The 17677-nt window shown below is 42.6% G+C and overlaps 1 protein-coding gene across 1 annotated transcript; it reads right to left on the reverse strand.

The window, feature by feature from the left end:
• Positions 1–15592: 15592 nt before the first annotated feature.
• Positions 15593–16849, reverse strand: SOX1 (SRY-box transcription factor 1). The gene has a single exon (XM_033950250.1). The coding sequence runs from the start codon at positions 16847–16849 to the stop codon at positions 15698–15700; it is 1152 nt and encodes a 383-aa protein (XP_033806141.1). The 3' UTR covers positions 15593–15697.
• Positions 16850–17677: the final 828 nt, after the last annotated feature.

Consider the following 17677-nt stretch of genomic DNA (forward strand, 5'->3'; position numbering starts at 1 on the left):
GTGATCACTGGGGCAGTGTGTGGGGGTCTGTACTTTGTGTCTGCAGTGCTTATCTGGTCACTTTGGATACCTTTTTGCCACTTAGACCTGTTTTTACATGGCCTAAGTCACAACGTACAACTTCCATCCAGACGGCCTCGTTAAACTTTTGGTATACTTGCAGTAAGACTAAGTTTCAATCAGATATTATAAAGGTATTCCTACTTTTTCATTGGATAATAATAATATTGTTTAGCCCACCTGACATTTATCTTTACAGCTAAACATTAATACTAGATGGAAAATCGCCTCAGACTTAGAGTGTCTATAACATAAAGTGTTTTCATGCACTCTGAATATCAATCTTTGCAACACATATGGGAAGGACTTCATGGCGGTAGGGAGTAAGAACAGAAAGATTACCGTTCAAACTGAATAACCCTGAGAAAGTGGTTGGTAAACTGTGCACCGCGAAATGTAGGCTGCGTTGGGATTTTAATGAAGCGGCTTAATGGTGTTATATTACTGATACAAGTAGTCGAAAAAAGGAAGTTGAGAATACTGCAGGCTAAAGATTGGAAGCTGAAATCACTACAGATAAGTGTCGTTATTGAATACGGAAACTAAGATAAAGAGCCTAAGAGTATGTAAGGTGCTTCTCGTATATAAATAATATTATGCAGCCCAGTATATTTAAAGAAAAAAATAAAAAGTATGTATAGGTGAGAGTATCCTTTGGTTTATGTCTTATGAATTCACAACTATAGAAGATGAAGTTTTGAAGTCGATAAAGTCAGATATTAACAGTGATCGTGAAACATGCTGAATCTCTGCGTGAATGCTCTAAGAACTCATCATTATGGAAAATGAAGTTTGACGCTGATATATTGACTTTGCGATATGCTGAATTCCAAATGAAAAACTATTTATGAAGTTATACTCTTGAAAAATGAACTGCAGTGCTACAAAACCTATAATATAAGTAACTATGAACTGTTTAAAACTATTTAAATTTTAGAAAAACTTTAAATGAAGATTTAGGATTAAATTATTATTAAATTAATTTGGGGGGCTGGTGGATAAAAGCCTATGGTTGATATTCAGAGCGCATGAAAACACTTTGGGCTCCTTTTACAAAGGCACGCAGGGCCTTAATGCGCAGAATAGCGTACGCTAAAATGCCGCATGCACTAGCCGCTATTGCCTCCTTTTGAGCAGGTGGTAGATTTTTGGCTATAGCGCACGCTAATCCGGTGCGTGCGGTAAAACCCGTAGCACACCTTTGTAAAAGGAGCCCTTTATGTTATAATCCCTCCTTGAGGGCCGCAATACAGTCGGGTTTTCAGGATTTCCCCAATGAATATGCATTGAAAGCAGTGCATGCAAATAGATCTCATGCATATTCATTGGGGAAATCCTGAAAACCCGACTGGATTGCGGCCCTCAAGGAGGGACTTTGAGACCCCTGTTATAGACCCTTTAAGTCTAAGGCGATTTTCCACCTAGTATTACTGTTTAGCTGTATAGATAAATGTTAGGTGGGCTAAATAATATTATTATTATCCAATGGAAAAGTAGGAATTCTTTTATAATATATGGTGTACAATCCATTGAGGAATATATAGGGCTCCTTTTACTAAGGTGCGGTAGCGTTTTTAGCGCATGTAGGAAATTACCGTGTGCTACACCGCTCGGTACGTTTCTAGAACTAATGCCAGCTCAATGCTGGTGTTAAGGTCTAGCGCGCGGGGCAGTGTAGCGCACGCTATTCTGTGCGTTAAAGCCCTAGCGCACCTTAGTAAAAGGAGCCCTTAGTGTTGTAAGTTTCGATCAGGCCTCGTCCCACCTAAAATGCCCCTTTTAGCTCTGGTCGTACAGCAGCACTGAGTCCTAAGTCATTTTTAGGTACGTCTAAAACCCGTTTTGATTATTGGCACTTGGACGATTTGTCTTTTAGATCATCCAAGTACCGATTTAGGCGGGTTTATAGACGTATTTCTTTTTTGATTATGAGCCCCATAGGGTATATTGTTGACATTTCCCAGTCACTGTAAATGACAGCCCATCCCTAGTCCTGGGGCAGAATTGGGCAAAACTGAAAAATGGAGTAAAACTGAGAGTGATCTAGACACCACCACTGTTCAGGGATGGTGCCTGAATAGATACCCAATTAGCTCAGGGCAGAAAAAGGCTGTCCTAAGTTAACCGGAGGTTGTGATAAACCAGAGCACAGTACAGGGGTTCAAGGAAGGTTAACTTTAGATAGATTCCTAAAGGATAAGGGGATTGAGGGGTACAGATAGAAGTAGAGGTAGGTTATAGGAATAGTCAGGGACCACTTCACAGGTCATAGGCCTGATGGGCCGCCGCGGGAGCGGACCGCTGGGCGCGATGGACCTCTGGTTTGACCCAGTGGAGGCAACTTCTTATGTTCTTAACCAGATAGCTATCCATAAACTACCTCAGACTATTAGCAGTACCTGAGTAACTTCCACTGTGCATCCAATACCCAGATGTTCTGTGCCGATAACTGGATAGGAGCTGGCACTGAATATCCAGGTCTAATTCTGGCTGTCCTTAATGTTAGTTTTATTGTTTTTAACCATGGGAGGGGGTGTTTGTTTTGTTTTATTTTGTGCAATGAATACATTTTCTGTTGCCTTCTGTATGTTTCTCTTACCTAGACTGGAAAGTAGCAGAAGCTCTCTCTTAAGTGTGTGTATACAGCATGGTGCATGTCTAAAAGCATTCTAGAAATGATCAATAAGAACATGTTAGCGTTGGCGTTGTAGTATTGACAGTAGCAGTGGTGGACTTAGATGCTGCATCCATGGCGCCTCATTCTCTCATGTGCTAAAAGTATCATTTATTTTCATGCATGAGAAATACTTTATTTTATTTGCAGACTCTCTCTCATACATCTGCTTTTATGGCTTTTACTGCTTGGAATTTTGACATTAATTTCTCTTCAGATGCCAAAATGAATTTCGTGAATCGAGCCCTAAGAGGATTTCCTTTTATCTTCCTCTGTGACAGGTTGATATGAAACTCAAAAGGCTGAAACTTATATAATTGAAAACAGCATCATTTTTCAAAGCCATTTCCCTAGGTGTATGGCTATTTACCTTGATAAATAAGCTGTATAAATATTGCTCATCTGAATATTGCATGGATATCAATAGTATATGTACCTCAACCTGCAGGGATGAATAAGGTAAATATGCTGTATGAAAATTGATCACCCCTCTACATAGGTAGAAGAATGAAATGCTATCGTACTCTAGAAAATGACACGGTGACAAAATTCATCACCGTTCCCGTCCCTGCGGGTAATCGCGGGAGACCATCTCCATATCATTCTTTAAGGAGAGAGGGAAGAATCAGAGTATGAATGGGCCCAACCACTGACCCTCGAGCCTTGCATTGAAGGATGCTGATGTAGAAAGACTGAGGTTGAGATGTACACTCAAGCACTAAAACACTAAAGCACGGGATAGTTTCCCGTGGTTATCCTCAGAGACAGGAACGGGGATGAATTTTGTCACTGTGTCATTGTCTATTGTACACTTCTACCTGCAGGGATAAAGAAGGCAAGCACGGGGTGCTCTAGGTTTGGATCTTCAAAACTGTGCACTTTATTTTGCATTCAAAAACACCCTCAAAATAAGCAGATGCACTTCTCAGGGGGCACTTTTTCTTGAGCGTTCCCTTTTTCAGTATTGGTGCAAAACTATATGTAAAAGAATCCACAGACCTGCCAACAAATTGCTTTTAATGCATCCTTATCAGATTTACTACTTGCCCATAAACTCAAAAGTGCTGTGAACAAGGAACAGTATGTAGGTCTGTTGGAAGCCGCCTAGAAATGTTGATAGAGAGGAATATAAATTTTTCAAATAAAATAATACACAAATATAAACAAAAGCACATCAAATGAATGCAAAGAAATGATATTTAAGACTGATTGTCAGCAAAAATAATAATGACACAGAGCAAGAATGAAATCCCTTGGTAGGAAACCCGTGATGACAACAAAGAAAGGTGCAATTACTTGAAAGTTTGCTGGAATAAATAAGCCTTTTAAGAAGCTTTTGAATTTTTATTTTTTTATTTTAAAGATTTGCTGGAACTTCTTGCCTTAATTAAATGCTAAGTAAGATTCCCATACCCTTGGAAGACAAAATTTCTACTGGTGGTTAGACACGCATTGTTCAATGAGGGTAATATTCTATATTTTAGCACACACACAAAAAAAAAATCTGCGTTGACTAGAATGGTGCTTAGTGCGACTCTATAAAAGGCTTGAACCGTATATGAGGGACCACTGAAAAGTTAGACCAACCAACAAAGTTGGGGCAGTCTCTATCGAGGGTAATACACTTAGACCAGTGATTTTCCACTTTTTCCATTGTGTCTTAAGAATAATGACAAAATTGGAAAATCGTTGGACTATGTGTTTAGCCCTCGATGGAGAGTGCCCCAGCTTTGTTGGTTGGGCTGAGAACTTTTCAGCGGCCCCTCATATAGCAGCCGTATATATCACTAACATTAGTTACATCCATTTAGGCGAAGGAAAACCAGGCCTAAACACCTGTGCCTAAGTTATGCGCAGATTGGGTGTATTCTATATTAGTGCTCTTAACTTTTTAGTGGTGCCCACGAACCCCCGTGCTCAGGGCTGGATTTAGATGAAAAGAGGCCCTAGGCTATTCCACTTATGAGGCCCTTTCACCTCCCATTTTTAAGTTTGTAACTTACATGAGAGATAATAAAATACATCATTACTGTGATATATATCAATGTTAAATGAAACATGTTATTATTGGTACTAACCTTTATAAAAAATGTGACATGGATAATAAATAAAAAAAAGTCGAGAACACTTATTTGGACATTTATTCTCAGCACCATATATAGTATTTGTAACAATAACTAATCAAACATAACACACAACATTGCCCCTTCCTATGTCCATAGTGCCCCCAGTGCGTTCCTTCACCTCACCCCCCCCCTCCGATGCCCGCCTGCCTCCCATCCCTCTTCCATTGAACACCCCCCATGCCATCCTGCCTGCCTGCCTTCCATTAAACCCCCCCCCTCCCTCCGATGCTAGCCTGCCTGCCTCCCATCCCCCTTCCACTGAAACCCCCCCCCCCCCATGCCAGTCTGGGCCGCCCTGTCCTGACGGATCCATGTTTTGCCTCTCTCCCCGCGGGGCTGGGCTTTGCCCAGCTGTTTCCAGACTGACGTCTTTCCCACCCCGATCCTCCTCCCAGGGCAAGAAAAAGAAAGGGAGAAGCCGAGTCAGCGCCCCGTTGCGGCCGGAGCCGGTTCCGATCCCGAAGCGTAGAATTTCTCCTTATTTTCGGTTCAGTGTTTTAGTGTTCACTGTTTTTAGAATAGTGTAATTTTAATTTTGCTAACAATTTGAATGTAGGCCCCTCTTGATCTTGAGGCCCTAGGCTGAAACCTAGTTAGCCTATAGGAAAATCCGGCCCTGACCGTGCTCCTCCCCTGGATATATCCTCTTTTCAGATTTGTGCACTAGAACTGATGGACAGCACTTTACAGGATACACCTACCAAGTTGTGCCAATTACCATCAATTATGATATGTTAATTGCCAATTATCAGTGCCGATTAGTCTTGTTAAACAATTTTGTTATGCGTGCAAATTGGCTGTGAATACTGATTTGCACACACAGCATGGCACTATAAACAGAATGTGAGGGTGAGTATTCAGCCAGTAGCAGTGCCTCAGATGAATGCAGCTGTTCACCCAGCATCCTGGTATGAAAAAGGAAAATGATCTTAAGTTATAAGTGGAATTCTAAGGGAAACCAGCTCAGCTGCTATGGGGGACATAGCAGCCATATACATGACAAGTCTTTTGATGAATTTTTCTGAGACCAATTGTTAAATAGCTGTAATAATCCAGTCTGGTTGTAATGCAAGCAGATACCACCTTGACCAGTTCATTTGACCTAAAAAAAATCGTAAACAGTTGCCAAATCAATTGGAGGTGAACAAAATTCATCTTGCATATGGATTTCAATAGGGTAGTGTGAATAAATCTTTATCAAGCAGCAGTTCCAGATAGTACACTGATTTTTGTACAAGGAGAAGTGGATCTTCAGGGAAGGATATAGATTAACCTGTCCGCAAGGTGGACTCGGCCATTAGGCAGAACTAGGCAGTCGTCTATGGCAGTAGCTTCTTGGGAATAGCAATGAGCAGCTTCAGTCTTAGCCAGTGGTTTTCAAATCTGGTCCTAGAGAGGCACTCCAGGCATTTCGGTTTTCAGAATATCCACAATGAATATTCATGAGAAAGATTTGCATGCACTTCTTCTATTGCATGCAAATCTCTCCCATGAGCAATATGTCCTGACAGTCACACAAACTCAAAAAAAAAAAAAAAATCAGCACATAGTTTAACCTGAATTTTGCAGGGTTTTTAATTTTCTGAATCTTGGGGGGGGGGGGGGGGGGGGGGTTAGGGAGAGACTGCAGGCTAGAGGCCTGAAAGTTAATTAAAGGGGATGTAAGTCTGAAGATTTGCCCAGGGCACCCACTATCCTTGCACCTGTTCTGAATCTATAGCGGTCCAGGCATCTGGCTCTCAGGACTTCAATTTTAACAGAATGCAACTTTTTAAAGGTTTAAGATGACCCATTGCTGAACAGGCTGAATGCAAATGGTCAGATTCTTCAGTGCTTTTTCAAAACTCTTACTAAAAGGAACATGTAACTGAAAGTCATCAACTCAGGAGTTCCAGCCGATTTTAAAGATCATAGAGGGTAACACTATAAAGAGGCACCAAACAGGACCATGGTCTAAAAGGAAAGTAGACACTTTTCTTTATAGGGTTCCCAAATCTGTCCTGGGGGGATCCCAGCCAGTCAGGTTTTCTGGATACCTGCAATGAATATTCATGAGTTAAACTTGTACATGCTGCCTACAATGTATGCAAATCCAATGTATGCAAACCTAACTCATGAATATCATGCTGGTTATACTGAAAACCTGACTGGCTGAGATTCCCCAGGACAAGTTTGGGAATCACTGCTCTATAGAATAAGATGTGAGCACTTACACCAGCCATGGAACAGATGCCAATACTTGAACCTAAATGCCAGAGATAAAGTGCATAACTTTAAAGTATTCTATAAGTTACTTGGGTATGTTTAAGCACCCATCAGGGTACCCTGAGCCAACTTCAATGGCAGCAACCCCCCCCTGAGTCACCCCCCCCAAAAAAAAAAATGCTCCTTTCTCCCCTTCTCTCTCAAGCCCCTAGTCCAGTATTGCTCTCTCTCTCCTCTCTCCCTCCATCCTCCTTTTCCCACAACCCTCTACTACTACTTATAGCGCTACAAGAGAGGTAAGGAGCACTGTACATTAAACATGCACAAGACAATCCTTGCTCGACAGACAGGAAACTGCAGGTGGGATGCGGCAGAGGGAAGGCCCAGGTCTGGCTGAAAGCAGCTTGCTGTGCATGCTATTGCTACCAACAAGCAAGGTAATGTTTAGAGAGCTGTGGGGGAAGGAGGGAGGGAGAGAGAAGAGGGAGCAATGCTGCACTGGGGACTGGAGAAAGAAGGGATGAGATGTTGCACCGAGAGAGAAAAGGGAGAAAGCTTTGGAGCAGGTAAAGTACAGGGGAAAGGGATTTTGTCACCCAGTATCTCTGATACCCTGGGCCAGAATCTCACCTGGTCCAATGGTTGAGTTGGACCTGTTGTCCATGCTTCACCCAGACTTCACCTATGTGTGTACCTTCCTATAGAAGATATACACATCTTTACAGAATAGTGATTAGGAAGATTTTAGGCATATTGGCATGTACTGTATGCCAGCATTGTAATATTCATAAGAACATAAGAATTGCCGCTGCTGGGTCAGACCAGTGGTCCATCGTGCCAGGCAGTCCGCTCATGCGGTGACCCTTAGAACTAATGTGGACTTTTGCTTGGATGGGTTTAATTACCCCCTCCCCCCACTTCTACCATGGCCCAGCGCACTAAATGCTCTGACATTGCTCTGATGTGCATAGAATTCCTATGAGCATTGGAACATTTAGTGCCCCAGGCCATGGTAGAAACCTCTATTGTGGCTTAGTAAAAGAAGGCCTAAATGAGCAATCTGAGATTTTTATTTTTTTTTTTAAATCATAGAGGAGAAGCCTTAATAAAGTCTTCTGGTGAAACATGTTGGGAGTCCCCATTTTTTAAATCAAAACCTAAGATGAATATCTGATTTCAGTCTTAGATATGAAAATTAAAAGAAAAAGTGAGGCTTGGATATTTTTGAATTTGGACTAATGAAGGGTTTGACTAATTGTACCTCAATAGTATGAGACTGACTTATTGAGGATAGACAGTGAGGTCTATTATAACAAGTTTGGGGTGGGTTTTACTAAGAGTCATTTAGCAGTAATTCTATAATTGGGGACCAACATTTATGCACCATAAACACATGCAAATGTTAGAACACTAACCAACAGCATTTCTTCTCAAAAAAACTGCGGAAGAGTTTCTTACCACGGGCTGGTTCCGATGCTCATAGGAATTGAATGAGCGTCAGAACTTTTACCTTGCCAGCCCAAGGTAAGAAGCTCTTCCGCAGTTTATCTGAGAAAAAACGCTGTTTAGTGTTCTAACATTTGCATGTGTTTATGGTGCATAAATGTTGGTCCCCACTTTATAGAATTACTGCTATATGACTATTGCAAAATAACATTTTATACTGTATATCTTACAAAGTTTAAAAACAAGGTCATGGGAAAGATATTTCTTTATATAGGTGTCAGCTAGTTAACATTTCATAACTCTTTAATCACTTCATGATTAAACAATAGTCATGATAGCATATTCCCCCTCCCCTCTCCCCCAATCTAGCAATGGTGGCATGAGTTTATTAACCACGTTGCTGGAGTTTTCTCATAGTTCTCTCCATATACCAGTTCTTCTCACATTTAAAAAAAAAACAACGTGTATAAAAGAATCACAACACTATTGCTTTCACATTAATGCACCTAAGAATTGAATCCGCAGGAGTTATCAGCCCGTTATCAACACCACCAGGTGTGTGGCCAAGACTCACGAAGCAGGTAAAGCCCGCTATACCGAAATGCTTGCAGCATGGAGTCGTTCTCTGCAGAATTGTACCTCTTCTTTCCATCAATAAAAAAATTAATTTGGAAACATCCCGATTGGCCCACTTGATTCTGCTTTGATCTTCTTCATTCGTGGGACTACCGTGTTGCTTTGTATCCCTAATGACGTCTGCTTACCCAGATTGTTTGATGTAATTTAAAGATCAAATTTCCTTGTTTTTTGGAGGCTTTAATGCATGCCTTTCAGTCTATCCTATATTGATATACAACTTCTCCCTCCAAGGCATCCTACTAGTTGCTTGAAGAATCACTTATTCCTTGGCCTTGGGATAGCTATACTTGGTTTATTATGGTTGTTTCTCTCTCCTTACCCTCATCACCACTGCATTGAAAATTGTCCATCCCCTGTTTCCCCTCTTACTTTGCATCACTCAGGAGCACCGGCTTTTCACTTATTCTATCTCTTCCAGGACTTTATTCATGTAGGCCAGGCAAGAGCATTGCCCATTTATAGAAACTGCACTGGCAGCAACCGTGACCTATCTTTCCCTTACATAGTAATCTTGACATAATAGAGGGTCCCCCAGGTCACAGTTCAGTGAATGTCAATACTAAAACAGTTCCAAACCTTATTTCCAAGGGACAACGTAAGCACCATAAACTGAACAAGGGCCCTTTTATTTTCCGACTTCACTAAGAACTTGAAGCTAAACAGATCCAAGTAATGTTGCTTGTCATTCACACCATTGCTTCATTTCAGTTTTCATAACCAGTAGCAAACCAGTAGCAAACCAGTAGTTCTCTTTTAAAAAATTGTACTAAAACTTTGTGTAGTGTCTTAGTTTAATTAGAATACCTCATTCCCGGAGATCATTTCATAGCCATCTCTTAGAGCAGGGGTGTCAAAGTCCCTCCTCGAGGGCCGCAATCCAGTCGGGTTTTCAGGAGTTCCCCAATGAATATGCATGAGATCTATTAGCTTACAATGAAAGCAGTGCATGCAAATAGATCTCATGCATATTCATTGGGGAAATCCTGAAAACCCGGCTGGATTGTGGCCCTCTAGGAGGGACTTTGACACCCCTGCCTTAGGGTAAGGGTCGATTTAATTGAAATCTTACACTGATGAAATAGATAATTCTTCCTGTTTTACATAGCTTCAGTTAATCCTCCCTAAAAAAACAACCCAAAAAAAACCTGAGTGCAGTAGATGATTTATGTCTCACAAGCTGATGGTTTAACAGTGAATTGGTGGGACAGTGGAAATGTTCATTCCCATTGTTTTGAACTATCCCTATAGGAGAAATAGGACAGCATTAAAAAGGGGAAAGGGTTCTTCCGTATCATATGAGGAAATGGGACATTACCCCATCATTCTGCAGCCTCTTCAAGCATCCATTCTGCCTCCTCTCATACCATCCTTTCCCCCCAACAATCTTTCTCTGCAAAGTCCTCAAATACTAGGAGAACCACTTGCACGAATTATGCCTCAATGGTTCTCATTCTGAGCAGGGACATTACATGGTGATCTTTTCAGTGGTTTGGAGCCACCCCTCCTCCTTTCATTTGGGCAGTACATAGACGCCACATTTCTTCAGTCAGTTTTCTGCCTTTCTGTGTTCATCCCGCCTCTTCGTTCCCAAGAAATGCAACTCTAACCTCCCACCGTGCCCCTCGGCTTTCTTCCTCCTACCAAAGGCTACAAATATGATCCCAAGACCCTTCTACTCCTCTGTCCCCTCCCCTTACCGCTTGAAACTTCACCCTGCTTGCAGCCCTATAAGGAAGGCAGCATCGACTATTCCCCCCCCTTCTAGGAGGCACATTCCCCAGCTCTTATTCCTTCTCTTTCACTTGTGGCAAAGAGCTGCAGTAGCCAGTGACGTCATGGAGTGAGCTCCCTGTTTGCAAAAAAGCTGACTTGTGGCTGACCCCACGGTCAGAGGACTTTTTGTTCCCTAATCCTGCCCTCTCTAAACACAAAGCCGCTCTCCCCATAACTCGTCCTTCTTCATCTTAATCCCTGCTGACACATTGCATAGGCTATGTTAAAAATGGGGTGATGTGCTAGCAGGGAGTTTTCGATCTCCCAGCCTTGATGTCCTGGCTGGAGGGACAGTAGAAAAGAAAAGTCTTAATAGCAGAGAGAAATGAGACTCCATCCCAGAAATAAACGAGGTCGTTCGACGGATGTAACCACATTTCTCCATCCAACCATATATGTGTCTCTTATGCCCGGCCTATTTTCCTTTAATTGTAGTGTAATACATAGCTTTTAGATATTAAAAGTAGAATAGGAACAACTAGTTGAACTGCTTGAGGAGCTGCAGGTACTAATTTTTCTGAACAAACCTTAAAAAAAAACAACCCCTAAGTAAATCGAAACTACAAATCTATGTCACTGGAAAGATGTTCTTCCGTTATTTCGCTGGCCAACCCTAAACTAGAGACCTAATTTTCAACTCTTGTATGCCAATTTCAGTTTTCTTGTTTTAAAGGTTCGTGATATATCCTATGCTATATTTAGGACTCCTTTTAAGAAAGTGTGCTAGCGATTTTAGTGTGCGCTTAGCGCGCGCTAGATTACCACATGCACTACACGCTAACGCCTCCATAGAGCTTGCTAAAACCGCTAGCGCGCCGTCGTAAAATGAGTCCTTAATCAAAACCAAACTAAACATCTGTAGACTTTCTTTTATTTCTGTTTGCTCTATTACTAATCACACGGTGTTTTCTGTAGCCAAGCAGGTTAAGCATATTTGTGAATTAATTTACAGTATGTCCATTAGACCAAGGTTTCTGCTAGAAATTCCAAATATTTTAACATATGTCATTAGAAACCCACATCATATGGAGTAGTCTAGTTTCTCTGATATAAAACTAAACAGGCAAATCACCCTGATATTGATGTATTTACTTTATTCTCTTATTTTAAACATGGAAAAACTAAACAAGTCACCCCTAATCCTGAGACTGTAAAACAAAAAAAAGACATTAGAAACGAAAAAAAAAAATCCTACTTTGCAGAACATCAGTTTCCCTCTGCATGGGAGCTGCCAATTCTTGGCACCGCTCAAAAAAATCTGGCATGGTTTTTATGACAAGTACACAGAACTGTAAAATGTTTTAAGCCCAATGTTGCCTTTGCTTTCTGCTTGTACAGAATAAAATCTAGGTTGATCTATTAAATCTAAGTTCACCCCTCCCAATGCCTTCCCTTCTACTTTTCTGAGGTAACAGTGGGAGATCTGGATAAGGACGGGGGAGGGACAGAAGGATAGGAAGGGAAGATGGGAGAGTGAAGTGAGAAGCTGTATCTTGTGAATCGAGGGAGGGAAAGACTTCTTAATTAAATGCATGTATATATATATATATATAACTAGAAACTAGATGGTTATTCCTTGGTCAAAGAATGAAGATGGGGGGGGGGGGTCAATGTTTCATTCTCCAGGCTTCCTAGAAAAGAAGAGAGAAAAGCAAATATCTTCCCTCCTCGGGAGGCATCCGGGCCTTCGAGGATTCTCCAGATGTTACACAGTCACTGGACTATGTAGACTCTGAATCAGATTCCGCTACTCCACACAGAAAAACAAACAAAAAACCATACAGATTTTACGTATGCCCCATGGGCAAGCTTAGGAGGTGAAAGAGATGCTGATTGCCAGAGACAATGAAGGGGGGTTCTCAAATGCTGCAGCATCTCCAAAGAGACAATTCCCAGAACCTCCATGCCCGAGCCTTAGTTCTACAGATTTCAGGAAATACATTTTTTTTTTCAACACAAATTTAAAATGCTTTGACATGTACATTACTCATGTATTAGATGCCACTAAATGGAATTCAGATTTTAAATTAAAGATTATGGCCAAATGGTTTATCTGTAGTGCACATTTCTCTATTAATTCACAGAAGGATGTGCCCTGACAAAGTATGTTGATTATAGTTAAATATGCCAGTATAAATGTCACATACCAGACAGACCTTTCCTAAAAGAAAGATAAAACTACACATATTAATATACTGAAAAGAGATGGACTCATTATATAACCTAAACTTTTACATGTAATAAATTATAACAGTAAATTAACAGATAAAATTAATTTTTATATCAATGGTTCACAAAGCCACCTCGAAACATTATGAAAAAAGGCTTTAGCAAATAATTATTTTTTTGTATAGCAAATGTGCCTATAGATAGAAGTATCAGAATTATTGTTGTCTCCTCTTTTCACATATTTAAATAAAATGTCTTTTATGTAATTAAAAATGCTGAGGATTTTTACGGTTTTGACTTAACACGATAGAACTTTATGTGTAGACACACATTCATATATATACATACGAGGGTGGTTTGAAAAGTTTGGTAAAAAAATCAAGTTAAGCAAGGTAGTTTCCATCGATACACTTATTAGTCTAGCGAGTTTCCGGTATTTTCTCAAGTTTTTTTTCCTAGGACATGTAAAAACTGGAAACTCGTTGGACTAATAAGTGTATCGATGGAAACTACCTGGCTTAACTTGATTTTTTACCAAACTTTTCAAACCACCCTGTATGTATATGTGTTATATAGCTGTCAATTCTATATATAAATTTATGCATTTATCCATCTGATTCTCCGGTTGACATTTCACAAATCAACAGGTATGATTTTGGCATCAATGCAGTGCTGATTCAAGGTTTGTGATCAAAGTAAATTATCCTATAACATTTTGAACAACCAAACTGAAGCGGATCTACATATGGTACTGGCATAGGTGGAATTTAAACATTGTTTATAGTTTTGCAATTTATGTTAAAGCTATAGGAAGAAATTTATGAAAACAGTTCGAAAGACCGTGTGGTTACAAAGTTATTTACAATTTATTTTAAAATTTTGCAGTCGATTAATGAAGAAATGTTTTTTAAAAACAAAAACTGTCAAAAGCTTTTTTTTTTAATTACACGCACCAACTCTCAGTTCAGACAGATCTTTGTCAGTTTAAGTGTAATCTCTATAGAAAAGGAGTGATTTATGTTAGTCAGTTTTAACACTCAACATTTTACTGTTAATAAAAGAGTCCTAGAACTGCTCTCAAGAGGGTGCAGCCCAAACTATTATTATTGGATTTGCAGTTGAAATTATAAAGATTGAAGTTCACAGAAAACTTCTAATTCCAGACCCTTATCTCTTTCCTTCACTCCATCCTCGCCCTCCCACCCACCCACCTTCCCCACTCAAACACCCTTCCACTCGCTAGAAAATTAGATATAAGACTTGGAGAAAACATCCATGAGGTTTAAACCATTACACATAATAAAGGACTGTTCATACATGAAGCATGGGGGTGGGGGTGGGGGGGATTGCCTCCTCTGTCTCTCCTGGGACACAGCACCCGCCCGAGCCAGTATATAATCCCTGCTATTGTCACCCTGCAGCCAGCTAAAATCTTGGGTTTCACACAAATGTCACTCTAGGGGATACGGCTACAAACACATTCAAATCCTTAAAGTTTCAGAGCTAAAGCGACATCTCCCTCACACCTTCTCAAACCTTTTCTTAATAGACAAACCGTAAAGTAAATGTTTTGTTGCTGTTTCTTTATCATTTGGGATAAATATTGAAATCATCTTGCTCCTGTTGTGTACACGACTCCTAAATGACGTACATTTATTACCGTTTACCAAACATGTTTAAGATATACTTTTGGCATCAAATAGGTATCAGATTTATTAGAAAATAAACTATGTAAAAAAAGCAAGTGACTTTTTCACTTCAAAATTTATTTAACTCAAAATTCAATGCATCCTTAGGATTTATTTATTATTTTTTAGCAGAAGGGCTTTGTAACTTATGTACACATTTTGAATTCTCTCCAAACGCCTAAATAAAAATTATTTCACAATGCAATTTACAAGAAATAATACAAAACAAGAAAAAGAAAATTTCAGCTACAGTTTTTTTTTCTGAAAACCCTAATGTTCCAGTCCGAAAAATGGTAAGGTGTATAAATAAACGAAATCGGCCATATCTACAAACGTTTTGTGTGGTGTAGATTTGCGTTTTACATCTGTAATGAATGAGAACCAATTTCCACATTGTATTAGGCAATTTAAAAAAAAAAAAAGAAAAACGAAAAAGAAAAAAAAAAAAGCCCTAAGAAGCAATCCACATGTGAAACTTAATGTCTCAGCGGTATAAAAGTTGGCATCGCCTATTTATTTTTCCTTAGCAAATAAAAAGCTATTATGCCTCTGCAGATGATAAATACTGTACAAAAGGGTCTCAATAAAACACCGAAGTCTAGTTTCAAAGAAAAACTAGTGGCTGAGCTAGACATCAGTCATTTCTAAAAAGGTAAATAGAGCAGAGGTTACCTTCCTCCATTTTTTTGTTTGTTTTTGGAACAAGAGCATGAAAACATTTCTGTACAAAAATAAAATAAAACCAAATAAAAACTAGAAAAAAAAACCCCCACCCCAAAGTAGTCCAAGAGGGACAGTGGGGGAGAGGCGCAGTTTTTTGGCCGATTCTGTCTTAGTCTTGCGCCGCCTCACAGCGGTTCGTCCCTCGGGCTCTACGCCGGTAGCTGCGGCTGGGGGAGGGGTGGAAATGAACGGCGCTAGATATGGGTGAGGGGCACCGTCCCGTTCACCCCCGTGCCTGCGCTCTGGTAGTGCTGGGGCAGGGAGTGCAGTCTGCTGGCCGCCGCCGGGTCCCCTCCTTCTCCGCCCGGCAGGTACATGCTGATCATCTCCCTCAGGTCTCCGGGACAGGGACCCCGCGAGTGCGAGGTGACAGGAGGGCTCACGCTGGGCTCCGACTTCACCAGCGAGCCCAGGGCGCCCAGAGCGCCGGAGGACGCGGCGGCCGCAGCGGCGGCCGCCACAGCCGCCGCCGAGCTCTGATGTTGAGGCGGCGGCTGCGGCTGCTGCGGCGGGGGGCCCCCCGCTCCCGCCCCGGCCGCCGCCCCGGCGCTGCCGCCCCCGTAGGACAGGGCGCCGTAGCCGGAGGGCGACGCGCTCATGTAGCTCTGGGAGCTGGAGAGGGGGCTGTACTGCAGGGCGCTCATGTCGTAACGGTGCATGGGCTGCGGGTTGTGCGGGTGGTGAGGGTGGTGGTGGTGCGGGTGGTGCGGGTGGTGGTGGTGCGCCCCGGCTCCAGGGTGCTGGCTGTAGGCGAGCTGGGCCTCCTGCATCATGGCCGCGGCCGCCGCCGCCGCCGCCACCGAGCCCGGGTACGCGCCATTGGCCCAGCCGTTCATGTGCGCGTAGCCGCCCCCGGACGCCACCGCGGCCCCGCCGGGACTCTCCAGGCGCTGGCCCACCCCCGCCGGGCTCACCCCCACTCCCATGCTGACGCCGGGGCCTCCGGCGCCCGCCGCCAGCAGCCCGCCAGCCAGCGAGTACTTGTCCTTCTTGAGCAGGGTCTTGGTCTTCCGCCGGGGCCGGTATTTATAATCCGGGTGCTCCTTCATGTGCAGCGCCCGCAGCCGCTTGGCCTCGTCGATGAAAGGCCGCTTCTCGGCCTCCGACATGACCTTCCACTCGGCGCCCAGGCGCTTGCTGATCTCCGAGTTGTGCATCTTGGGGTTCTCCTGGGCCATCTTGCGGCGCTGCCCGCGGGACCACACCATGAAGGCGTTCATGGGTCTCTTCACCCGGTCCTGGTTGCTTTTGGTCCCGCCGCCGCCGCCCGCCCCGGCCTGGCCCGTGTTGCTCGGGGGCTGCCCGCCGGGCGAGTGCAAGTCCGTCTCCATCATCATGCTGTACATTCAAAAAGCTGTTCAAGGTCCGCCAACACCAAGCATAAAAATATGTGTAGGGGGGAAAAAAAAGAAAAGGAAAAAAAAAGTTAACGTCTGTGGCAGGAATCAGTTCATAAAGGACATGGAATCGTTCAAAGAGTCAGAGCGATAAATGCAAGGAAGGAACGAAGCGCACGCAGAAAAGTTTCTCTCCTACACTTTGGAGAAGTGACTCAAAACTGCTGCTCAAACAGGTGCAGCACAACTTGCTTCACAACAGGCGCGCACGAGAAGTAGACAGCCTGAGCGCCCGTGTCTTTCCCCTTTTAATTCTTTTGTTTTCCCGTTTCTTTTCTTTCTTTTAACTCTTTTTTCCCCCCCTATTTCAAAGCTCTACAGCAGTGGCAGCCGTAGATCCAAGATGAATGCAAGGCAGAGAAAGAAACCACCTCCAAAAATGGGGAGAGAAAAAGTGTGACAAGTGCAGCGTCTATTATGCATAGGGAAGGTGGGGGCTCTGAAAAAGACAGATAAGGGGTTTAAAAAATAAAAGAGCCCAAAGAGGCATAAGCGAGAGAAAGGTGCGAGTAGCTGTAATTTGTTCTCTTGATTTCCCTCCTCGCCCGAAGAAGGAGAAGGGAATCAGCGGAGACTACACGGAGAACAACACGGAGCAGCCATACAGCGCGCGCCGGCTGGGATTAAATGAGTTTGCCGCGGCCAATCGGAATGCGGCGGCTGGGGATTATTTGCATCGTGCGCTGTCGAGTGACGTCAGGAGGTGAAAAAAAGTATAAATCGCTGGGCGGGGCCAGATGGGGTCACTGGCGACGCTCCCCTCAGAAGGTAAATAAC

This window comes from Geotrypetes seraphini, chromosome 6 (assembly GCF_902459505.1).
Source record: "Geotrypetes seraphini chromosome 6, aGeoSer1.1, whole genome shotgun sequence".
Classification (NCBI taxonomy): Eukaryota; Metazoa; Chordata; class Amphibia; order Gymnophiona; family Dermophiidae; genus Geotrypetes; species Geotrypetes seraphini.

Excerpts from the sequence above, each read along its gene's own strand:
- SOX1 (XM_033950250.1), bottom strand. The coding sequence starts at position 16,849 with ATGTACAGCATGATGATGGAGACGGACTTGCACTCGCCCGGCGGGCAG.